The sequence below is a fragment of the Rhinolophus hipposideros genome, assembly GCF_964194185.1.
Source record: "Rhinolophus hipposideros genome assembly, chromosome: 11".
In the NCBI taxonomy this organism is placed as follows: Eukaryota; Metazoa; Chordata; class Mammalia; order Chiroptera; family Rhinolophidae; genus Rhinolophus; species Rhinolophus hipposideros.
Window position 1 is genome coordinate 71,166,452 of NC_138057.1, and position 18,340 is coordinate 71,184,791.

The 18,340-nt window shown below is 38.4% G+C and overlaps 1 protein-coding gene across 2 annotated transcripts in view; it reads right to left on the minus strand.

The window, feature by feature from the left end:
- The window catches only part of MEGF9 (multiple EGF like domains 9), an 83,713-nt gene that overhangs the window by 52,356 nt on the left and 13,017 nt on the right, over positions 1–18,340 (minus strand). The window contains exon 2 of one of the 2 annotated variants that reach the window (XM_081067464.1): positions 7,115–7,195. The exons of the other annotated variant lie outside the window; for it this stretch is intronic. Within the exon in view, the coding sequence (XP_080923590.1) occupies positions 7,115–7,195 (81 nt within the window). The remainder of the gene's footprint in view (positions 1–7,114; positions 7,196–18,340) is intronic. 2 annotated transcript variants of the gene reach the window in all.

Sequence of the window (18,340 nt, forward strand, 5' to 3'; positions counted from 1 at the left end):
GACGTGGAAAAAAGGCCTGGAAGTACACACTGTTCCCCAATAAAGTCCTGATCCTCTTCCCCAATAAAATCTTTAAAAAAACAAACAAACAAAAAAATCTACAAAACACTGATGAAAGAAACCAAAAAGACAAATAAATAGAGACACATACCATGACAACTAGATCTATAAATTCAGTGAACCCCAATCAAAATCCCAGCAGGATTTTCTCGTAGATATTCACAAGCTGACTCTAAAATAAATATGAAAAAATTAAGAAACTTGAATAGCCAAAAAAGAACAAAGTTTTGGAGGACTCTCCACAACTGATTTCAAGACTTACTATAAAGTTACAGTAATCAAGACAATGTGTTAGTGGTGAAAGAACAGACACAAAGGTCAATGGATCATAATAGAGAGCACAGAACAGACCCTTTCAAATACCAATCAACTAATTTTTGACAAGGCGCAAAGGCAATTCAATGGAGAAAGGATACTGTTTTTCAATAAATGGTGTTGGAACAGTTGAACGTCCATATGCAAAAAAATTGAACCTTGACCTAATCTCATACCTTGTACGAAAATTAACTCAAAATAGATCGTAGTCCCAAATGTAAAATGTAAAACTATAACACCTCTAGAAGAAAAAATAGGAGAAAATCTGATTGACCTTGGGTTAGGCAAAGAAGTTTTAGATATAAGTTTTATAAAATAAAATAAAAATTTATAAATTGGACTTTATTAAAATATTTGTTCTTGAAAAGACTAGTAAGAGAACGTAAACACAGCCACTGACTGGGAGACTATCTGCAAACCATATTTCTGTCAAAGAACTTGTATAAAGAATATACAAAGAACTCTCAAAACTCAATAAGAAAATAACACAATTTAAAAATGGGGGGAAAGTCTGAGCACACGTTTCACCAAAGAAAATATATGTATGGCAAGTAAACACTTGAAAAGATGTTCAAGTCTTTTATTAGGAAAAAGCAAATTAAACCATGTTGACATACTACTACACACCTAATAGGATGGCTAAATTTTAAAAAACTGACAATACCAAGTACTATCAAGGATTCTAGGCAACTAGGACTCGCATAAATTGCTGATAGGAATATAGTCTGGCAATTTCTTCTAAAGTTAAATTTATACCTAACGTATGCCCAGTTATTCCATTCCTGGGTATCTACCCAAGAGAAATGAAAACTTATGTTCTCACGTAAGTATTAGTGCATGTTTTCAGCACTTTTATTCATAATCACGAAAAGCTGGGAATAACCTAAATGTCCTTCAAGTGATGAATTGTTAAATAAACTGTGGTTCTTTTTATATCATATATTAATACATTTTTCAAATCAGGATCTGTTTCTGATTTATTAAATCCATTCTTGTACCAGTACAATTTTTAAACATGTTTCACTGACATATTACTCCTCTTTACATTTTCTTTTAGTTATTCATAGTTATTTATATTTCCATCTGAACTCTGTTGCCACATTTCCTCCAAAAACGATCTTATTGTAATTTCCCCAATTCCACTTACTCTAAAAGTTGTACCATGTTTCCCTGAAAATAAGACCTAGCTGGACCATAAGCTCTAATGCGTCTTTTGGAGCAAAAATTAATATAAGACCCAATTTATATTATATTACTTATATTATATATTATATTATATTATATTATATTATATTATATTATATTATATTATATTATATTATATTGACCCAGTCTTATATTATAGTAAAATAAGACCAAGTCTAATATTAATTTTTGTTCCAAAAGACACGTTAGAGCTGATTGTCTGGCTAGGTTTTATTTTTGGGGAAACATCGTATTAAGAACTAGTAGCTTTACAATATTCAATTTTCCCATCTATAAGAACTGGTATGCTTCTTCATTTATTCAGTCTTCTTTTATATCTCTTGGTGAAATTTCATAACTAAAAAACACATGTATATGAGTTTCATACAGATCTTGCTGAGATTATGTCTAAATTTCTTATCATTAGTAGTAATGGTTAAAATTATGATCTTTTTCCCATTATCTCTTCTAATTAGTATTAGTTAATAATACTTATTAACTTAGATTTTGGGGGTATATATAGTCATTCTAATAAACTCTCTTTTTATTTCTCATAGTTTTTCCCTTGATTCTTCTGACTAAGGCTTCTATTTTTAAGTTACATGGAGTGAGCTCTCCCCTTGCAGGTCATAGCTTACCTGGCTAACAACAGATATCATCCTGAGTTTCCTCAACCATAATAGTTTGTTGGTAAAATAGAGCAAACCATTTCACACAACTGCTTATCTTAATCCCTGGGCCAGCCTTATTATTAATTACACTAAAAGCAATTAACACTTACTATTACCTACAATGTCTTAGCTTTTGTCAGACACTGTACTTGCATGAACAGTTAGCTTCAAAGCAACCTTGCAATGGTTGTTTATAAATAGGGACACTAGAACTTAAAGGAGCTAGGTACTTGCCCAAGACCACAGTTAAGTGGTTGAGACAGCATTCAAACCCCAGGTTTATCTTACTCCAATGCCCTTCCTCATTTCATTTAACCACAGAGCTTTCTTCCTTTAAAAGAAAGGAAGGGAAGAAGTTACAACAAAAAACAGTCACGAAAAGAAAAAGAAAGAAATTCCACTTAGCATTGTTAAATGCAGATTTTTGGGGGGTAGGTTGGGGATGGAGGCTGGAGTTCGATCTGTTTTCTTTGTAAGCAAGTAACATCGAGTTGAATGATTAACAAACAGTAGGGTAGGGGAGAAAGAGTTGCTCAAGATAGAAAAATCTCAGCTGGAGACTTAAAATACCTCACATTTACTTTTAGCTGGTGAGTCTTAATATATTGTTCAGTGCCAAAGACACACACTCATGATTTAATATTTGGGATCTGTTTGTTTTATTTAACTCATTCTCATAGCTAAAATAAAACTGCTAATTAATATACCCAGTATCTCTATAAATTCTGCATATCAACTATGCTAAACTGCCCAACTGCTACCTGAACCTAGGCAAAAATATTTTTTTTTTGTGCCACTATTTTACCATTTGTATTTTTAAAGGCTTTAAAAAAAAGAAACAAAAAACCCACTAATTTTGCCATCTAACAAGAGTTAATTGTTTCCTTTTTGAAAGGGCATTTTATTCTGTCAGACTCCTTTTAAATTTAGAATGCACTAAAGGAATTAACCAAATACTACCTCTATGGCTTGAAAGAAAAATCTATCAAATTTTGGATTTATATGAGTTTTACTTACAGCAATTTTCATAGTATCCTTGAGTTTAAGGGGAGATGAAGAAGGGAAGGGAATACAGAAAAATGAATTTGAACAACTTAAAATATGGCTCCAAGCCACAACAGAAAGAGATCGGTCTATGAGGTCCAGGGGCCCGGGTTTCAATACTGCAGCCATTGTTTCTAAGCCCTATGTTCTTAAATTGTATGCCCTCTTTGTAAAGACTTTTCATAAAATAATGCCTAGCATGTGTTCAATTCATTTTAGCTATTATTATTATTCTAAAATATAGAATGTCCAACTTCAGAAAATGGGGGTAATAATATCTCACTTAGGAAGGTGTAAGAATGAGAGGAGACAAGCAAAGGAAATACCTGAGACAAGACCTTTTCTTTCCCCACCCTACCTTTTTACGATAAGCAATCTTTTAGATTGCAGGAATTAAGAACTAAAAGGGATCATCAGAGATTTCTGAATGCACTAAAAGGAATTACCCTAAATAAAGTCATTAATGCTTTAATTTTGTAGCAATAGGACAGAGAAGGTAAGAAAAAGAAGAGAACTTCAATATCAAGTACTGCCATTTGCTTCTGAGTTTGGGGTTAGATTTGCCTCAGTGTTTCTGTCTACAGACCACAGCTGAGCAACTTCTGTGCAACTTCTCTAACAAAGGTTAGAACTATGTGTTTGCTCATGGTAATGCCTGGAAAATTAATTCAGAGAAAAGAAGTGCATAGAGAGCAAGAGGAAAGGTCAATTTAAAAATAATTAATATCCTAAGGCACCCAGTGACGTAACCTAGGAACCATATCCTAATTTTCAAAACAGGTAGGGTTGGTCCCACATATTATAGTTTACCATTCATCCCCAGACAATTTTCCAACATATTATTAAGTAGATGGTTTGTGGATTACTGGAAACAAATATGTATTTGATCACACAATTATGCCATACCATCCTGGGGAAATTCATGGGGTATACAAGGAAGCGTAAATGGAGAGAAAATCTACTTACATGATTGTAACAAAGTCTGACAGGAAGGAACAGAAGGAAATACCTATTAGAAAGGTATAGTGGGGCTTGGAATTCCTGTCTAAGGAGTTTGTACCTCATCCTACATAACTCTCCAAAATAGTACCACCTGCTTCAGAAGCACCAGGGAAAACAGCAAAGCACTGATTCCTGGATCACACCCTACACCTACAGAATAGAAATCTCTGGTGGGGGAACTCAGGGAAATGCATTTTTTACAAGCTTCGAAAGTAATTCTGATGCACCCAAAAAGTTTGCTGTTAAGAGAAAAGGAAACACGGAAAATTCTTGAGCAGAGTAATGATGTGGCCAGAGCTGGGTTTCAGAAGTAAAAGCAATCAAAAACAAAAATAGCAATAATGATGCCAACATTTTCTCTCTCTACTAGTATTTCATTACTGATTACATGGCAGGCACTGTTGTATGCACTTTACAAGCATGAACATGAACAACTTCGAGGAACCTATACGGTGGCTACAAGGTGATACAGGGAATAAAATAAGGGAATGGAGGCACAGAGAAATGAACCAATTTCCCCAAGGTCAGGTGGCCATAAGGCATCCAGCTGGGATTAGATTACCCTTAGCAGCAGCATGAAGAACAGACAGGGGCGGAGACTGGAGATGATGGATTTATTGATAAACTCCTGCAGCAGTCTCACAGGAAAACCTGAGTTTGGGCAGTGCCAGTTGTAATGCTTCTGCAAACACACAGATACCTGTCTGTGTAGTATACAGTGATAGTAAGTCTGTTTGCTTTCAGAACAAATAAACACTGCGAGGTGGAACATATACCTGTCTGAAGTGCGAAAAGTTTAACAGATTTGGAGTTAAGAGCCAAGTAAAATAGCTGAGTTATTCCAAAGGACACTTAAAAGAAGTACTTTCTTCTTTTGGAACTGGAAGTGGGCTATCTTACTTTGTGTTTCCTATCTAATCCTCTTACTCTTCAAAACATGTTGACAAATTCTTCCCACTCTCCTGCCACTCTTCACTATTCAAACACTTACACAGTATAAACACTATTCTAGTTCTTTGCTTTATCATCATGACTAAGCATTTGGGTAACACTTCAGATTCAAAACTAAGAGCATGAGAGAGAAGAAACCCCTCTTCCAAATCCACTGCTCACTCCTGCTCTTATACACACCATTGGGGAAACTCATGACCTCTCCTAACACACAAACACACACACACACACACACACACACACACACACACAGGATACTCAAAAGAAAACTGAAATGGTCAGAAATGGTCTAAACAGATTGGGAGGCTTGATTTTTTTCTGTTTTTTCTTTTTAATGAGAATTTGGGAGCACCAAGATGTCAAAGACCTCGTTCAAGTTTGCAAACAATACAAAACACAACCTTCAAACTTCCGCTAATCACCGCTAAGGCACTACAGGAAGTAAGCAATCTCAGAAATTCTCAGGGACCAGTGGTCAATAATAAATAAATAAACAATTGTCTCCCTCCTCCACTCCTGAAGTAATAGTCTTAGAGAAGCAAGCGATGGTAGCTAAAGTATCTAAGGGAAACACGCTCTGGCTAAGTGAAATTTATCTCCACATTACTGGAATTTACCTGTTCTTCTGACTTCACTTCTGATTTCACTACTTTCTGTCCTGTTAAAAGGTAGCACCACACTGTTGGGAAAACGGTGCAACCACTATGGAAAACAGTACAAAGTTTCCTTGAAAAATTAAGACTAGAACTACCATGTGATCCAGCTTCTGGATGGAAAGCAGGGTCTGGAAGCGAGATTTGTACTGTTCACAGCAACATTAATCACAATAGGCAAGATATGGAAGCAACCCAACTGCCTATCAACGAACGAATGAACACAAAATGTGGGATATCCATCCAATGGAATAGCATTCAGCCTTACAAAGCAAGGAAATCGTGTCACATGCTACAACATGGATGAAGCTTGAAGTCATTATGTTAAATGAAATCAGCCAGTGACAAAAAGACAAATAGTACATGATTCCACTCATATGAGGTATCTAAAGTAGTCAAATTCAGAGAAACAGAGAGTAGAATGGTAATTACCAGGGATTAGGTTGGGGAGGGGGAAAGGAGGAATTTTGTTTAATGGGAACATTTTTATTTTTATTTATTTTTAAAACTTTTATTTATTTTAAGTGTGTTTTTCCAGGACCCATCAGCTCCAAGTCAAGTAGTTGTTTCAATCTAGTTGTTTCAATCTAGTTGTGGACCCATTGAGTCAAGTAGTTGTTTCAATCTAGTTGCTGAATGCCTTATTTTCCAGGACCCCACAGCTCACAGTGGCCCATGTGGGGATCGAACCAGCAACCTTGCTTTTAAGAGCACCGCACTCCAACCAGCTGAGCTAACCAGCCACCCCAATGGGAACATTTTTAAATTCAGGAAAACCAGATTCAGGAAAGTGGTTACATCTGAGTAGGGAAAAAATAAAATGAGATAAAGGAGGAACACTTGAAGCTTTAATCATATCTAATACTTTATTTCCAAAAAAAAATCCAAGGCAAATGTAGAAGAAAATTCAGATATTACGAAGGTGAGAGGTAGGTATACAGGGAATGCTCACTACATTATTTTCTGTACTTTTCTGTAAGTTGATATATTTCATCATTTTTACAAGACATAAGTTTCTTCTCGTTAACATTTCTCGTTAGTAAATATTACCCTACTGAACCTTGTACTGTATTTATCTACTTGTCCCACCTCGGTTATAGAAGAACAGGTTTTACATCTGACTTATTTCTGGATGTGTCCTCACGCCTCCCCAACACAAGCCTACATGGCTCTTGGGGCTCCAGAACAAGGTTAGCCAATGTAGAAGTCAGAGTTAAATTGCATGGTGGTTACCTGAAGCAGCAAGATGGGTAAATAGTATCTTTGCCTGGGGCAGCCAAGATGATGGCCTCCAAAGAGGACGACAGGTAAAGTCTGAAAAATGAAAACCAGAAAAGAAAACAAACTGCACCGTGCTGGAAACAGAAGGGTGACAACACACAGGACGCACAGCCAAGGGCACGGGCTTATTCATTCACTTGGCGGATACACACTGGCTTAGTCTGGGCCGGATACTGCCGAGGCGCTGTGCATGCAGCAGGAAAGGAAATGCGCCCACATTCGTGCCCTCCTGCCTCTTACATGTCAGCAGTGGGGAGGTGTACAATTAGAAACTTTTGTTAAATACCTAGTATGTTAGGAAACAGTTACACGGTAAAGAGGAAAAGCAATACAGGCAAGGGAAACGAGATGGGCAAGAGGAGGGACAGGGCGCGCACGTGTGCGCGTGCATATGTGTGCGTGCAAGTTTAGGTAGGACATACAACGGAAGCCTATGGTTAAGTATATGCAAGAGTTTTCCTTTTACATGTTCTTTACACATGCTTCCAGGCAGATACGGAGGTTTAAAAGGTTCCAAGGAATGTTCCTTTGGATAATTGAATGAATAAATAAATGACTGAATGAAGACGACTAGAAGATGGGGAAAAAAACATCAAGAACATGAAAACAGAAAACTCTTATGTTTTCTCTTAGATTACCGGAGAAATGACTCTTGGCAAAACACGTGATCATTAATTCAATCATTCAACAAATTGGTATTATACCAAAAAATGGGTGGTATCATGTCTAGATGCTGGAGACCCAACAAGGTGGAAGAAAGACATGGTCCCTGTCCATATACAGCTTACAGTCTTAGAGCAAGAGAAAAACAAAGCAGCAGCACATGTGCTAAGTACTAAAATGGAAATATGCACACAATGTTATGGCAAAACATGGTATGTGTGCTTGCGAAGGGACAAACACCTCATTAAAACTTTCCAGGGGAAGAATTCTACACAGAGACACAAAGAATAAGGAAATATGGTGAAGCTAAGAGCAGTGGGGAAGAACGCGCCTAAGGTGAGGAGGTAGCATGTGTGATGACGGGGAGGTGACACAGAGCCTTGTGCCACACGGAACTGAGTGAGGTGCACTGTGGCTCCAGCACGGAACAGGAGACAGGAGTGGTGACAGGTGAAGGGCTTTCTTAGGGGCAACTGGAGAGCCATGGAAGAATTTTACACGAGAGAATGACACGATCAGATCTACATTTCAGGAAGATATCTCTGACTGCAGTGTAAGGATGGACGGGGAAACAATGAAGGCAAAGAGCCCTCGTAGGAGTATGCCAAGAACATGTGCGTGTCACTAAGACCCCCAGAAATGGATCGTTACCTGGGCTGGATGATATATATTCATGTCCTTAAAAGTTGGTTTTCGATTATAGCAAAAACAAATCAGATGCATCAGTGAATTATCAATGTCTCTTATCTGGAAGGTAAGGAAATTGTATAAGATCAAAGACTCTAATAAAACTGGCCCATAAAAAACATGATCCGAGTTGTGCTTTCTAACCACCTAATGTCATTATGTTGTTCCGTACAAGAGCAACTTCATTATACATTATGTCAATATCTGACAACAATTTTCATCCTTTCCCTTCCCAAAACAATGTTTCTACCCATTTTAACAGCTTCTGAAACTTTGAGGCTCATGGGTAAGAACAGCTTTTCAGCTGAATAAACACAGACAGACAATGAGGGCAATGTGGCACGAGGCTGCCCACTCAGATACTTTCCAAAGTGGGAGTCCAAGCCCAGCTCCCTCGTTGGAAAGCCCAGGGGCATAAACATTTCAGATATGTAACTGAACCAGTATCAGAGACTTACTTCATCAGCACTGGCATTTCTGCTGAGTGTTCAGTGGACAGTATACAAAACTTTGGGGAAATTATAAATGGTCCAAGGGCTTAAAAATTTGTAAACGGTAATAAAAAAGGTTGATACACTGGGGTATTTTGTTGACAACACCAGACTGACACATTAAAACAATTTTACTCACCAACAGAGACCAGGAAGGCTATCAGGTTTTATCAATGCACTCTAGAAGTCATACTGTGCGTGTCAAGTGTGTATTAAAAAAGTATGTGCTGTAGTCAAAGGTGGAACCACTCAAGATGAAAATTAGTTGTACGTTAGGGTACATTCTAAAAGACGAATGTTTGGTACAAACTACATATCAGAGGCAGAATGTTTCACTTGGGTGATGCCATGTTTGAGGCAGCTTCTCTATCCCTTTTCCTCCTTCAATATGAGCGGTACATTCCTAACCAGGTCTGTCAGACAGCCAGGGTGCTAGTGAATGGTGGTACAGACTCTTCAGTGACCAAGCAACCAACATCCTGGGATTTGAAAAAGAACTTTTTACAATGAAAAGTTCCACCAGCAATAGACCATTTGCCTGAGTTGTTTTCATAGCAGCACTGACCCTTTGCTGGAGACCACAGTGTCCCCTGTACTAGCCCTACTGCCGTCACAGTACAGCTAGCTGAAAATTAGGATAGAAGAGAGGAGGGGGGGAAGTACTTTAAAATTTCAAGGCAGCCAAAGATGGGAGAAATTAGGTGGTCAAGGAGAAGAATGTCCTTGTTGTAAAAATAATATAGGTCATAGACATTTAAAAAGACATATAAACAGTAAGTTTCTTGAACTCAATAAATATTTATGGAATAAATGTGGTTCAAATGACAAATTTCAGCACAAGTTGTTTGCAGTTAATATGACCTCTGAAAAATCATTTCTATGAGTCAGTTTACTCACATGTGAAAACTGGATGATAATCTGTGACCAATCCTACCCAAACAATTCAAGGAGTCCTTCCGCTGCTAGTTTTCATCCTCGGTTGGGCTGTCTAAATAGTTAGCAACGTCAGAAACAACAGAAAGCTACCAATTTTCATTACCTCTCTTCAAAGCTGATCAATCAAGTCTCTATATTTACTTCAAAAAAAGAAGAAGCTATTTCCCCCCGTCATAAAGAAAGCATTTTGCTGACTCTCCATTTGATGATACTAAGACATTGTTGTTCTTTTTTTTTTTTTTTTTTTTGCTTAGGTATGCTAACAGCATTACAGCTATTTAAGAAAAATTAAAAAAGCCTTATATTTTAGAAATACATTCTGAAATATTCATAGACAAAATGACAAAATGTCTAGAATTTATTTCAAACTAATGCAACAGCAAGGTAGCTGCCTGGGGGTACAGGCTGGCCTGGATGATTGTCCAGGCGGTTGATAGGTATGAGAGAGGTCTTCGCACTATTCTGTTAACCTTTGTATATTTTCAAATTTTTCCATAATAAAAAAGTGTATTTATGGTAGTTTCACAGGCCTATTTTCTTAGGTTTTTGTTTGTGATTGCAAGGTCATTCACTGATCCCCTGAACAAGAGGTTAGATTTCAAACAGGCATGCTAGGCAAAAGCTCTTCACCAAGATTAACTTGAATAAGGTAGGTTGGTTTGAATGCATTTTAACAAAATTTCCTTAACGTCTGGAAAACAGATGAGTTGCTATTGCAAAGACGATTTTCACAACTAAGATTTTTTGAATTCTACTGCGAGACCACGGGGCCTAATGGTTAAGGCATCTGACTTCGAATTCTTTCCCTCCGCTTTCACTGTTTTAAGTGCTTTAGCAACATTATTTCGTAACAGTCCTCACGACACTATGAAGTGGGCTGACAGACTCGAGAGGTGAGAGATGGAGCTAGGATCTGAGTCCAGACGATGTGACTTTAGAGTCTGTTCTTCTAACCACCAATGATTGGACGCTTCAAGGCTCAACACTACTGGTTTGGGTAGTGTTGGAAAGAATTCAGAAGAGAGAAGAAGAAAACTACTTTCGGCTCGAAAAATATATACCCATGGCCTTGTCAGGGGAAGCAGTATATATGGTGGGGGGAGAATGGAAAAAATTTGAAGTCAGGTAGTAGGTCAAATAATATTGAATTAGAGCTAGTTACCATTCATTATTACATGACCTTGACTAAATTCAACACCTCTCAGTACAGCCTTAATATTCTCACCATAGCAACAACAAAATGGTAATTATGTCATGTGAAGGATATGTTAACATTTTGCGATATACTATATGTGTATCAAATCATCACACCGTACATCTTAAACTTACACAGTGTTATAGTCAATTATGTCACAAGAAAGCTGAGGTGGGGGGCGGGAACCTCTTATCTTTGGTTTCTTCATCCATACTTTGAAGGTCTGAGGGAAGGATGGAAAGGAAAAATGTATGTAAGGGAATCCAGTGTGTAAGTCTCCTAAAGCATTCTCATACAAGTCTGTTCTTCGTCAGACCGTAAATGCCTGTCACTCCCCATTCTATCCTCAGCTCCTGGCCCAGCACCCAGCACACAGGAGGCGTTTGGATTTCTTCAGTCTAACAGCAGATCCATTAAGAGGTCCAGCACTAATTGCTGGCTTTATTTGTCAAGTCTATGCGTTATACCAACAAGCAAAATAGGTTTCAAATGTTTGCTTAATAAGAGAGGACAGAAAACTAATTCATATCCCTCTCCTATTATTATATTATCTTAGCATGTAGGCCCTTTAATCCAAAATTAATGCTGGGAAAAATTTAGAGAGACAGTCAGTGGCCTCTAATTATCTTTGCTGGGGTTCATTTACTCTTTCAGGAGTTCACTGAAATTTCCAGACTGGTCTAAAACACAAACCTTACCATGTCCCTTTAGGGCTCATACTTCTTCATTGCTTTTAGAAGAAACTTCTGAGCATGACATACAAAGTACCTCGTTATCTCACAACTGCTGAGAATTCCAGCTGTAAGGTCCACCATTCCCTGCTCTACCCTCACATGTCCTCTCCTCCCCTATTCAGGGCACTCAGGGCTTCAGCTTCCTGAACAGTCTGTATGCGTGCTTTCCTCCCTCCACAGAGTGTCCGAGTCTCCCTCCTCCACCTTAAAGCTCAGCTCAGAGAAAACTTCCTCCTAAAAGCCTTCTCTGACATCATCCCTCACACACACTCCCCAGAAATGTGGGTGAGGAGTCTCCTCTCTGTTCTTGTAGTATGTGCGCTCCACTGTGATGGAACTTATTCTCTAGTCTGATTTTCTGTGTCCTCCACTACGTTCTCAAGGACAGAAACCATATCTTATTTGTCTATGCAGCACCTCTCTAGCCTAGCACGAGGTACACAGCAGGTGAATAACAAAGATCTGATAAACAAATAAAGGAAGCTTAATTTAACATGGAAAGCCCAGTGCAAACTTATTGACAAAAGCATCCCCTTTTCCCTATTACTTAAATAAAAATGAATACAAAGTGAACCATCTTAGTGAAACACAGTTGAAGGCCAATTTGAACATGGCAAGATAATAAAATATCAGGTGAAAAGAGGATCTGAAATCTTGGCTGGTTAAAAAAAAAAGAGAGAGAGAAGAAGAAAAAGCAAAAAGATTGGGTAAGCAATAAGGAAATACAAAGTAATAGCTTCCTGACATTTGTGACTTTAGTCCCTGAAAACTATTTAATCACTGATTGTAAGAGTGTGTACTTCTAAATGAGACGTCTATTACGTGAGATTATCAACCAAAATAAATATAGCAAAGAGAAATCCTTACTGCTGATAAACTGTTAAAAGACTTGTTGTTAACAGGAAAGATCATATGCTAAGAAAAATAATTCTCTAAAACAGTAAGTTTAAGTAAACTTTTTTTTTTGCAATTACCTGGAGTCCATTTGGAAGTTCTCAACAGAAGATTTACGCACAAGTTAAATAATGATTAATAAACACAAAAGTACTAAATTGCAAAGTTTTTGTAGCAACTCAATATCATTATTTGAGATTGTCTATTTCTGATAAACTTGTGTGTCATCTTTTACACTAACTGAAATGGCCCTAAATTTATGGAATTATGCAATTTGCCTTTAAATGCCATCCTAGCTAATGTATAAAATTACTTATCTGACTATAACAGATATCTAAGTCTTCTGTTCTGGAAACCAATCCACTGTACAGATCAATTAGGCTAACAAAAAAATGAAAGTGAAATTAAAATGGACAGTTATAGTAGTATGTAAGGATATGCTCTAGTCTTTCAGGTAAAGTGCATACATTCTACTACAAATCCAAAGAATCAAGAGGAAAGCCAATGAGGGTTGTAAATAGTTCTATGGAATAGACAGAAAAATAATGACTACAAATTAGAAAAGAGAGTGAAGGTGTCAAGGGGGAAAAGATGTATTAAAATTAACAACAGTGGTTAAAAGGATATAATAGAGCACACTAAACTCAATCTACTTTTAGCATGTTAATTTGCTATAATAGAAAGAGCTTCAAAAGTAAGACAGATTTGGGTTTGAGTCTCAAGTAACTAGTACTTCCCAGCTATGTAACAATTGGGTAAACAATTTACCTTCATCTCAGACTCTGGTTCTCTGTAAAACAGGGTAACACTACTAATTCAGAATTGAAAGGATTAGAGGTAGTGAAGAATCAAAAAGATTAGAAGTAGTTGAAAGTAAATAGGTATTCGAAACATAATAATACAAAGAACAGATAACATTTAGAAAGTCTACTTATGCCAGGCATTCTAAGTACTTCATACATTATATCATTTAATCCTAATAATAACCCTGGGAGGTAGACGCTCTTATTATGCCCATTTTACAGATGAGAAAATTAAGGCACAGTCCAAGGTCACACAGCTAGTAAGTGGTTGGGAAAAAGATTCAAATCTAGGCAGTCTGGCTCCGGAGATAATAGTTATCACTAATAATAATTCTTTGGTTAGCATGAACACAAGTTCTCTTCCAGCTTGATAATTGTGCTTGTGCTCCCTCCAAAAAGCTAACCTTTAAAAGCTACAGAAGTCTGATCTGTAGTACATCTCTGCTACTCCACTGCCTTTGTACAAATAATTTCACAATTATGGGTCTTCATTTCCTCATTTCTTCAAAGTAAAATGCTACTGCCCTAGGTTATTATACTTTTTAAAACAGGATATAAGACAATTTACCCAACAGCCTTTTCTTCTCAGGATAGATATAATCTCAGGATATAGCTGGTTATACAAAAGGGAACACAAAAAAGTTTGACGTCAACAGGTATGGTACTTGAGGCCATTTTTGTGGCTAGTGACTAGAGTGGTTACGTCTGGGAAAGAATTCCAAATTGCCCTTTTCTGGTTATGCTTCTGGGTAGGAGGAAGAGGTAATGAGAGATGAGCAAGGCAGTTTCTGGCCTCCTGTAGTATGTGGTCTGGTTGGAAAGTATTATATAGTGCTTTGAATCTGCCATTCACAATCAAAGATCTTTCTGACAGTGTCTTTCTCAGAGATAGATAATTTACCATTTAGGAGAATACGTTTATTCAATAAATACTGAGGTCCTACTACATGCCAGGAATTAATCTAGGTGCTGGGGATACTGTGGTTATAAAAGAGAGAGAGAGACAGAGACAAAAATCCCTGCCCTTATGGAACTTACATTCTAGAGGTGGCGGAGGGGGAGGACGTATGTGGAGGGGGGAGGACGTATGCCTCTACACAAGGCAGCTATTTATTGAGTACTCACTCTGTGCTGGCCACTGGCCTAGGTAGACGCTAACGGGTACACACATCAGTGACACAGAGCCAATAAGCTACTTGAGAACAAGGTACAGATGAGTCAGTTACAGAAACCAATAATACGTAAAACAAGAACCTTAATAAGCAAGTCATCAAACAACACAAGGTGTACAGTAACATTAGAATACACAAGGTACAATAATAGAGAAGGCTGCATGAATGTTTTCCAAGCACAGGAAGTTTGTCAGGTGAAAGAGAGGGAGGCGGTAGGCACCTGTCGTTCTTTCTGGCAGCCTCGCATCGTCGTCTAATTTCCTGCTATTTCAGAATTCCTTCCTATTTGGGGGAATTCTCAATCTTACAAGCCTTGCTATCCCACCGCATATGTTCAGAGTGCCAGATTGTGTTTTTTCCTGCTTCCCCCGCATCCAGGGCATGGCTAAGTGACTGAGGCTCTGACTGTCACATGCTTCCTCACCTGGCTTGTGAAGAACAACTAATGACTCAAAGGGATGAGCGTGAGGCTCTGGTAGCAGAGGGGAAGATGACCGCAGTGTGACAAGGGGCAGCAGAGTTGCTATGGCAGCCAGGACCTAGTGTTCGCCGTGTTGGTAGTGCACGCTATTGCCTCTAACGCTCACTGGTGGCATGTTCAGTGAACCTCCGACACAACTGGCCATCATCTCTAGTACCATGTCCTGAATTTGATTCCCTCGGAGATTCTGTGAACGCTTCCATGTCCTTTTAAAAATTCCATTTCTGATTAAATAAACAGGTATTGTTTTCTGTGACTTACAATTAAGGCCCTTATTAAAACTGGACAGAAGAGCACGCCAGGCAGAGGGAACAGCATAAAGTAACTGCAGGCCAGTTAGCTTAGGGATTCAGGAGGAGGCTCTGAGGCTAGACAGACCTGAATGTGAATCAAGGTTCTAACTCTGACCAGCTACGAGGCCTTGCTCAGTGTAAACGCCCAAAGCCTCAATTTCTGCTCTGTAAAGTGGGGATAAGACATATTTCTTACTAGGTTCTTTGAAAATTAAACAAGGTCATGATAATTTAAAGCTCTTAGTATCTGACACAGATGATTGCTTCATTAATAATAATAGTAAGCATAGTATTTTTTTGGGGGGGAATACAAGCAATTTGATTCTGCGGGAGTTTAGAGCATAAGGAGAGGGGTAGTAGGGAATGATTACAGACTCAGATTATGGAGACATTTTAAGTCATATTAAGAAACTTAAGCATTATGGGCTGGAATCACTTATGTGATTAAATTGGAGAATTATACTGAAGCATAATTACCATCTTAAATTATTAACTAGGAGAATATGACCAGGTTTTGCATTGTACATGCATTGTTCACAGCTATAGTTGTATAATTCAACCCGACCACTGCTCTTGTACACTTACAGATGTTACTGTCCAGTCCTGATACCGTATAATCTGAAGCTATTTAATTATGTCAACACAAATCCTCCAAAATTCTGTATGTCTTCTGTCCATATGGTTTGCAATTGGATCAGAAGTAGGGTCTATACTTGAAATAATAGTTTCTCCTTTGATCTGGAGACAACGAACCTTTGAGCGACAAGGGAAGTTTACAAAATGGGCAGGGGGAGGGCATCGTCAGGTGACTGGCGGACTATGAATTACGTCTGCAAGTCTGAGGTTCCTCTATGACTTTGATAACATTAAATATCGCCTGCTACTTTTTACAACATCGTCTCGTGCACCAGTATCTTGCTCTCGAGTCCATATTAAGATAAAGACGAAAGGTTTGATGGTCAAGGCAAGAACAATGAAGACTACCATTTCGCAGTGTGTGCAATTTCTTGCCCAATGCTAATAAGCATTACATTGGCTCTGTCAGCACCAATCCTTCCAGCGCTGAGTACACTGCCTCATAGTCACGGTTCACTTCTGCTTACATTTATCATGGTCGTCTACCTGCTAGTCTCGTCTAATCTCCACCCTTATCTCCTCTCCCCACCTGCACTACACAGCCATAGCCACCTCTGAGAAACACTTTGATCTGAGTTTGATTTTCACAGTAGCTACTGAAATCCAATCTAAGTCACTGCGTAATTCAGAGCGAGTGCTGAGGAGGACAATGTATGGGCTTCCTGGGGGCGGTGAAGGAAAGTGATAAAAACTGAACCCAAAATGTGCTTTGTAACCACCACCTGCTTTATTTCATTTTCTGCTAGTCCCATCTGCTTTGGCAACGCAGCACGGTTTTAGTCAAAAGGAAAAAAGAGCACAGACTTGTGAGCCAGACAGAGCTGGGTTTGGATTCTAGGTCAACACGTAAGAACCCTATTAGGTTGGTCCGATGATACTCAGGTTACAGCTGATGGTATAGAAGCCCAGAGAGATTACATGACTTGCACTGTGGATCTGCATGTTGTCTTGGGCAGGCTTTCAAAAATATCAATGTGTAACCAATATAAAACTGAGCGGTCATGACTTCTATAGGCCAGTCTTACTTTCACTTTACTGGCTCATTTGTGGTTCAAGCTTGATACTTACAAAAGATCCCAGAGGAGCATACATCTGCCAGAAATGGACAATGGCTGTTTCAGGGATTCCTGGAGTCCTATCTCTGTATTTGCTTTTTGAAAATACCTTCCAGTGTTATATGAAAGGAGAGAAGTTGAACACTCCCCTTGACAAGGATAGAAGAGACTCTCGGGCCTGACAACATGCAGAACCAACAGTTAAGGCACTGCCACCTACTTCGTGGCCTCTGACCATCGTTTTTGAGACCAAAGGGGTAGTTACCAGAAGGGCGGGGGTGAGGTATGGGTGAAAAAGGGAAGGAGAACATAATAATATAGTGATCGTTTTCACGGTGACAGGTGATTACTAGAATTAGTGGGGTGTTCACATTGTAAGGTATAAAAATGTTGAATCACTATCTTGTACACCTGAAACTACTATAACCAATATAATATCATACATCAACCACACTTGAATTAAAAATTTCTGAGAAAAGAAAATAGCTTTCATTGAGTCCAGTTCTGAGCAGGACAGTCACTGTTGTACGTGCAATGAGTCTTATAGGATAATTCTGGCTTGACCTAGACCCCTCTGAAAGGACAGGATATGGTCGAGCATATTGGTTCTGCTCTGTACCTCAGAACCACCTGTTAGAAAACACTGACCTGGGACCACGTGCAAGTCTTCCTGGTCACCAATGTGCCACTCTACAGATTGTGTTGAGGAAGCTGGTAAATTTATTAATCTAGAATTCATAAAGTTTTCTCTGCTGTTTTGCAAACACTGGGAATAGGTAATAAAAACTATTAATAATAATGATAGCTAATTCTGAGTATTTACTATGCGCCGATTATTAATCAATGTGCTGATTATTAAGCAATTCTGAAGTGTTTTACATGCATTAATAATTTAAGCCTCTCTTAATAACACTATGGTTCACTATTGCTCTGATTTAAGTTACAGCCTTTTCTTCACAAATCTCAGAGAATAGAGATCACTGGGTAAGGCAGATAACAGTTTCCTGAAGGCCAGAGTCATATTCTGTATATTTAGTATATTCTTTAGCGCAGCACCCAGGCCTTTTCTGGCAATGCAGGGGCTGGGCAGATGGGTACCTTGACCTCTCTCATCACAAAATTGAAAATACTAAATGCC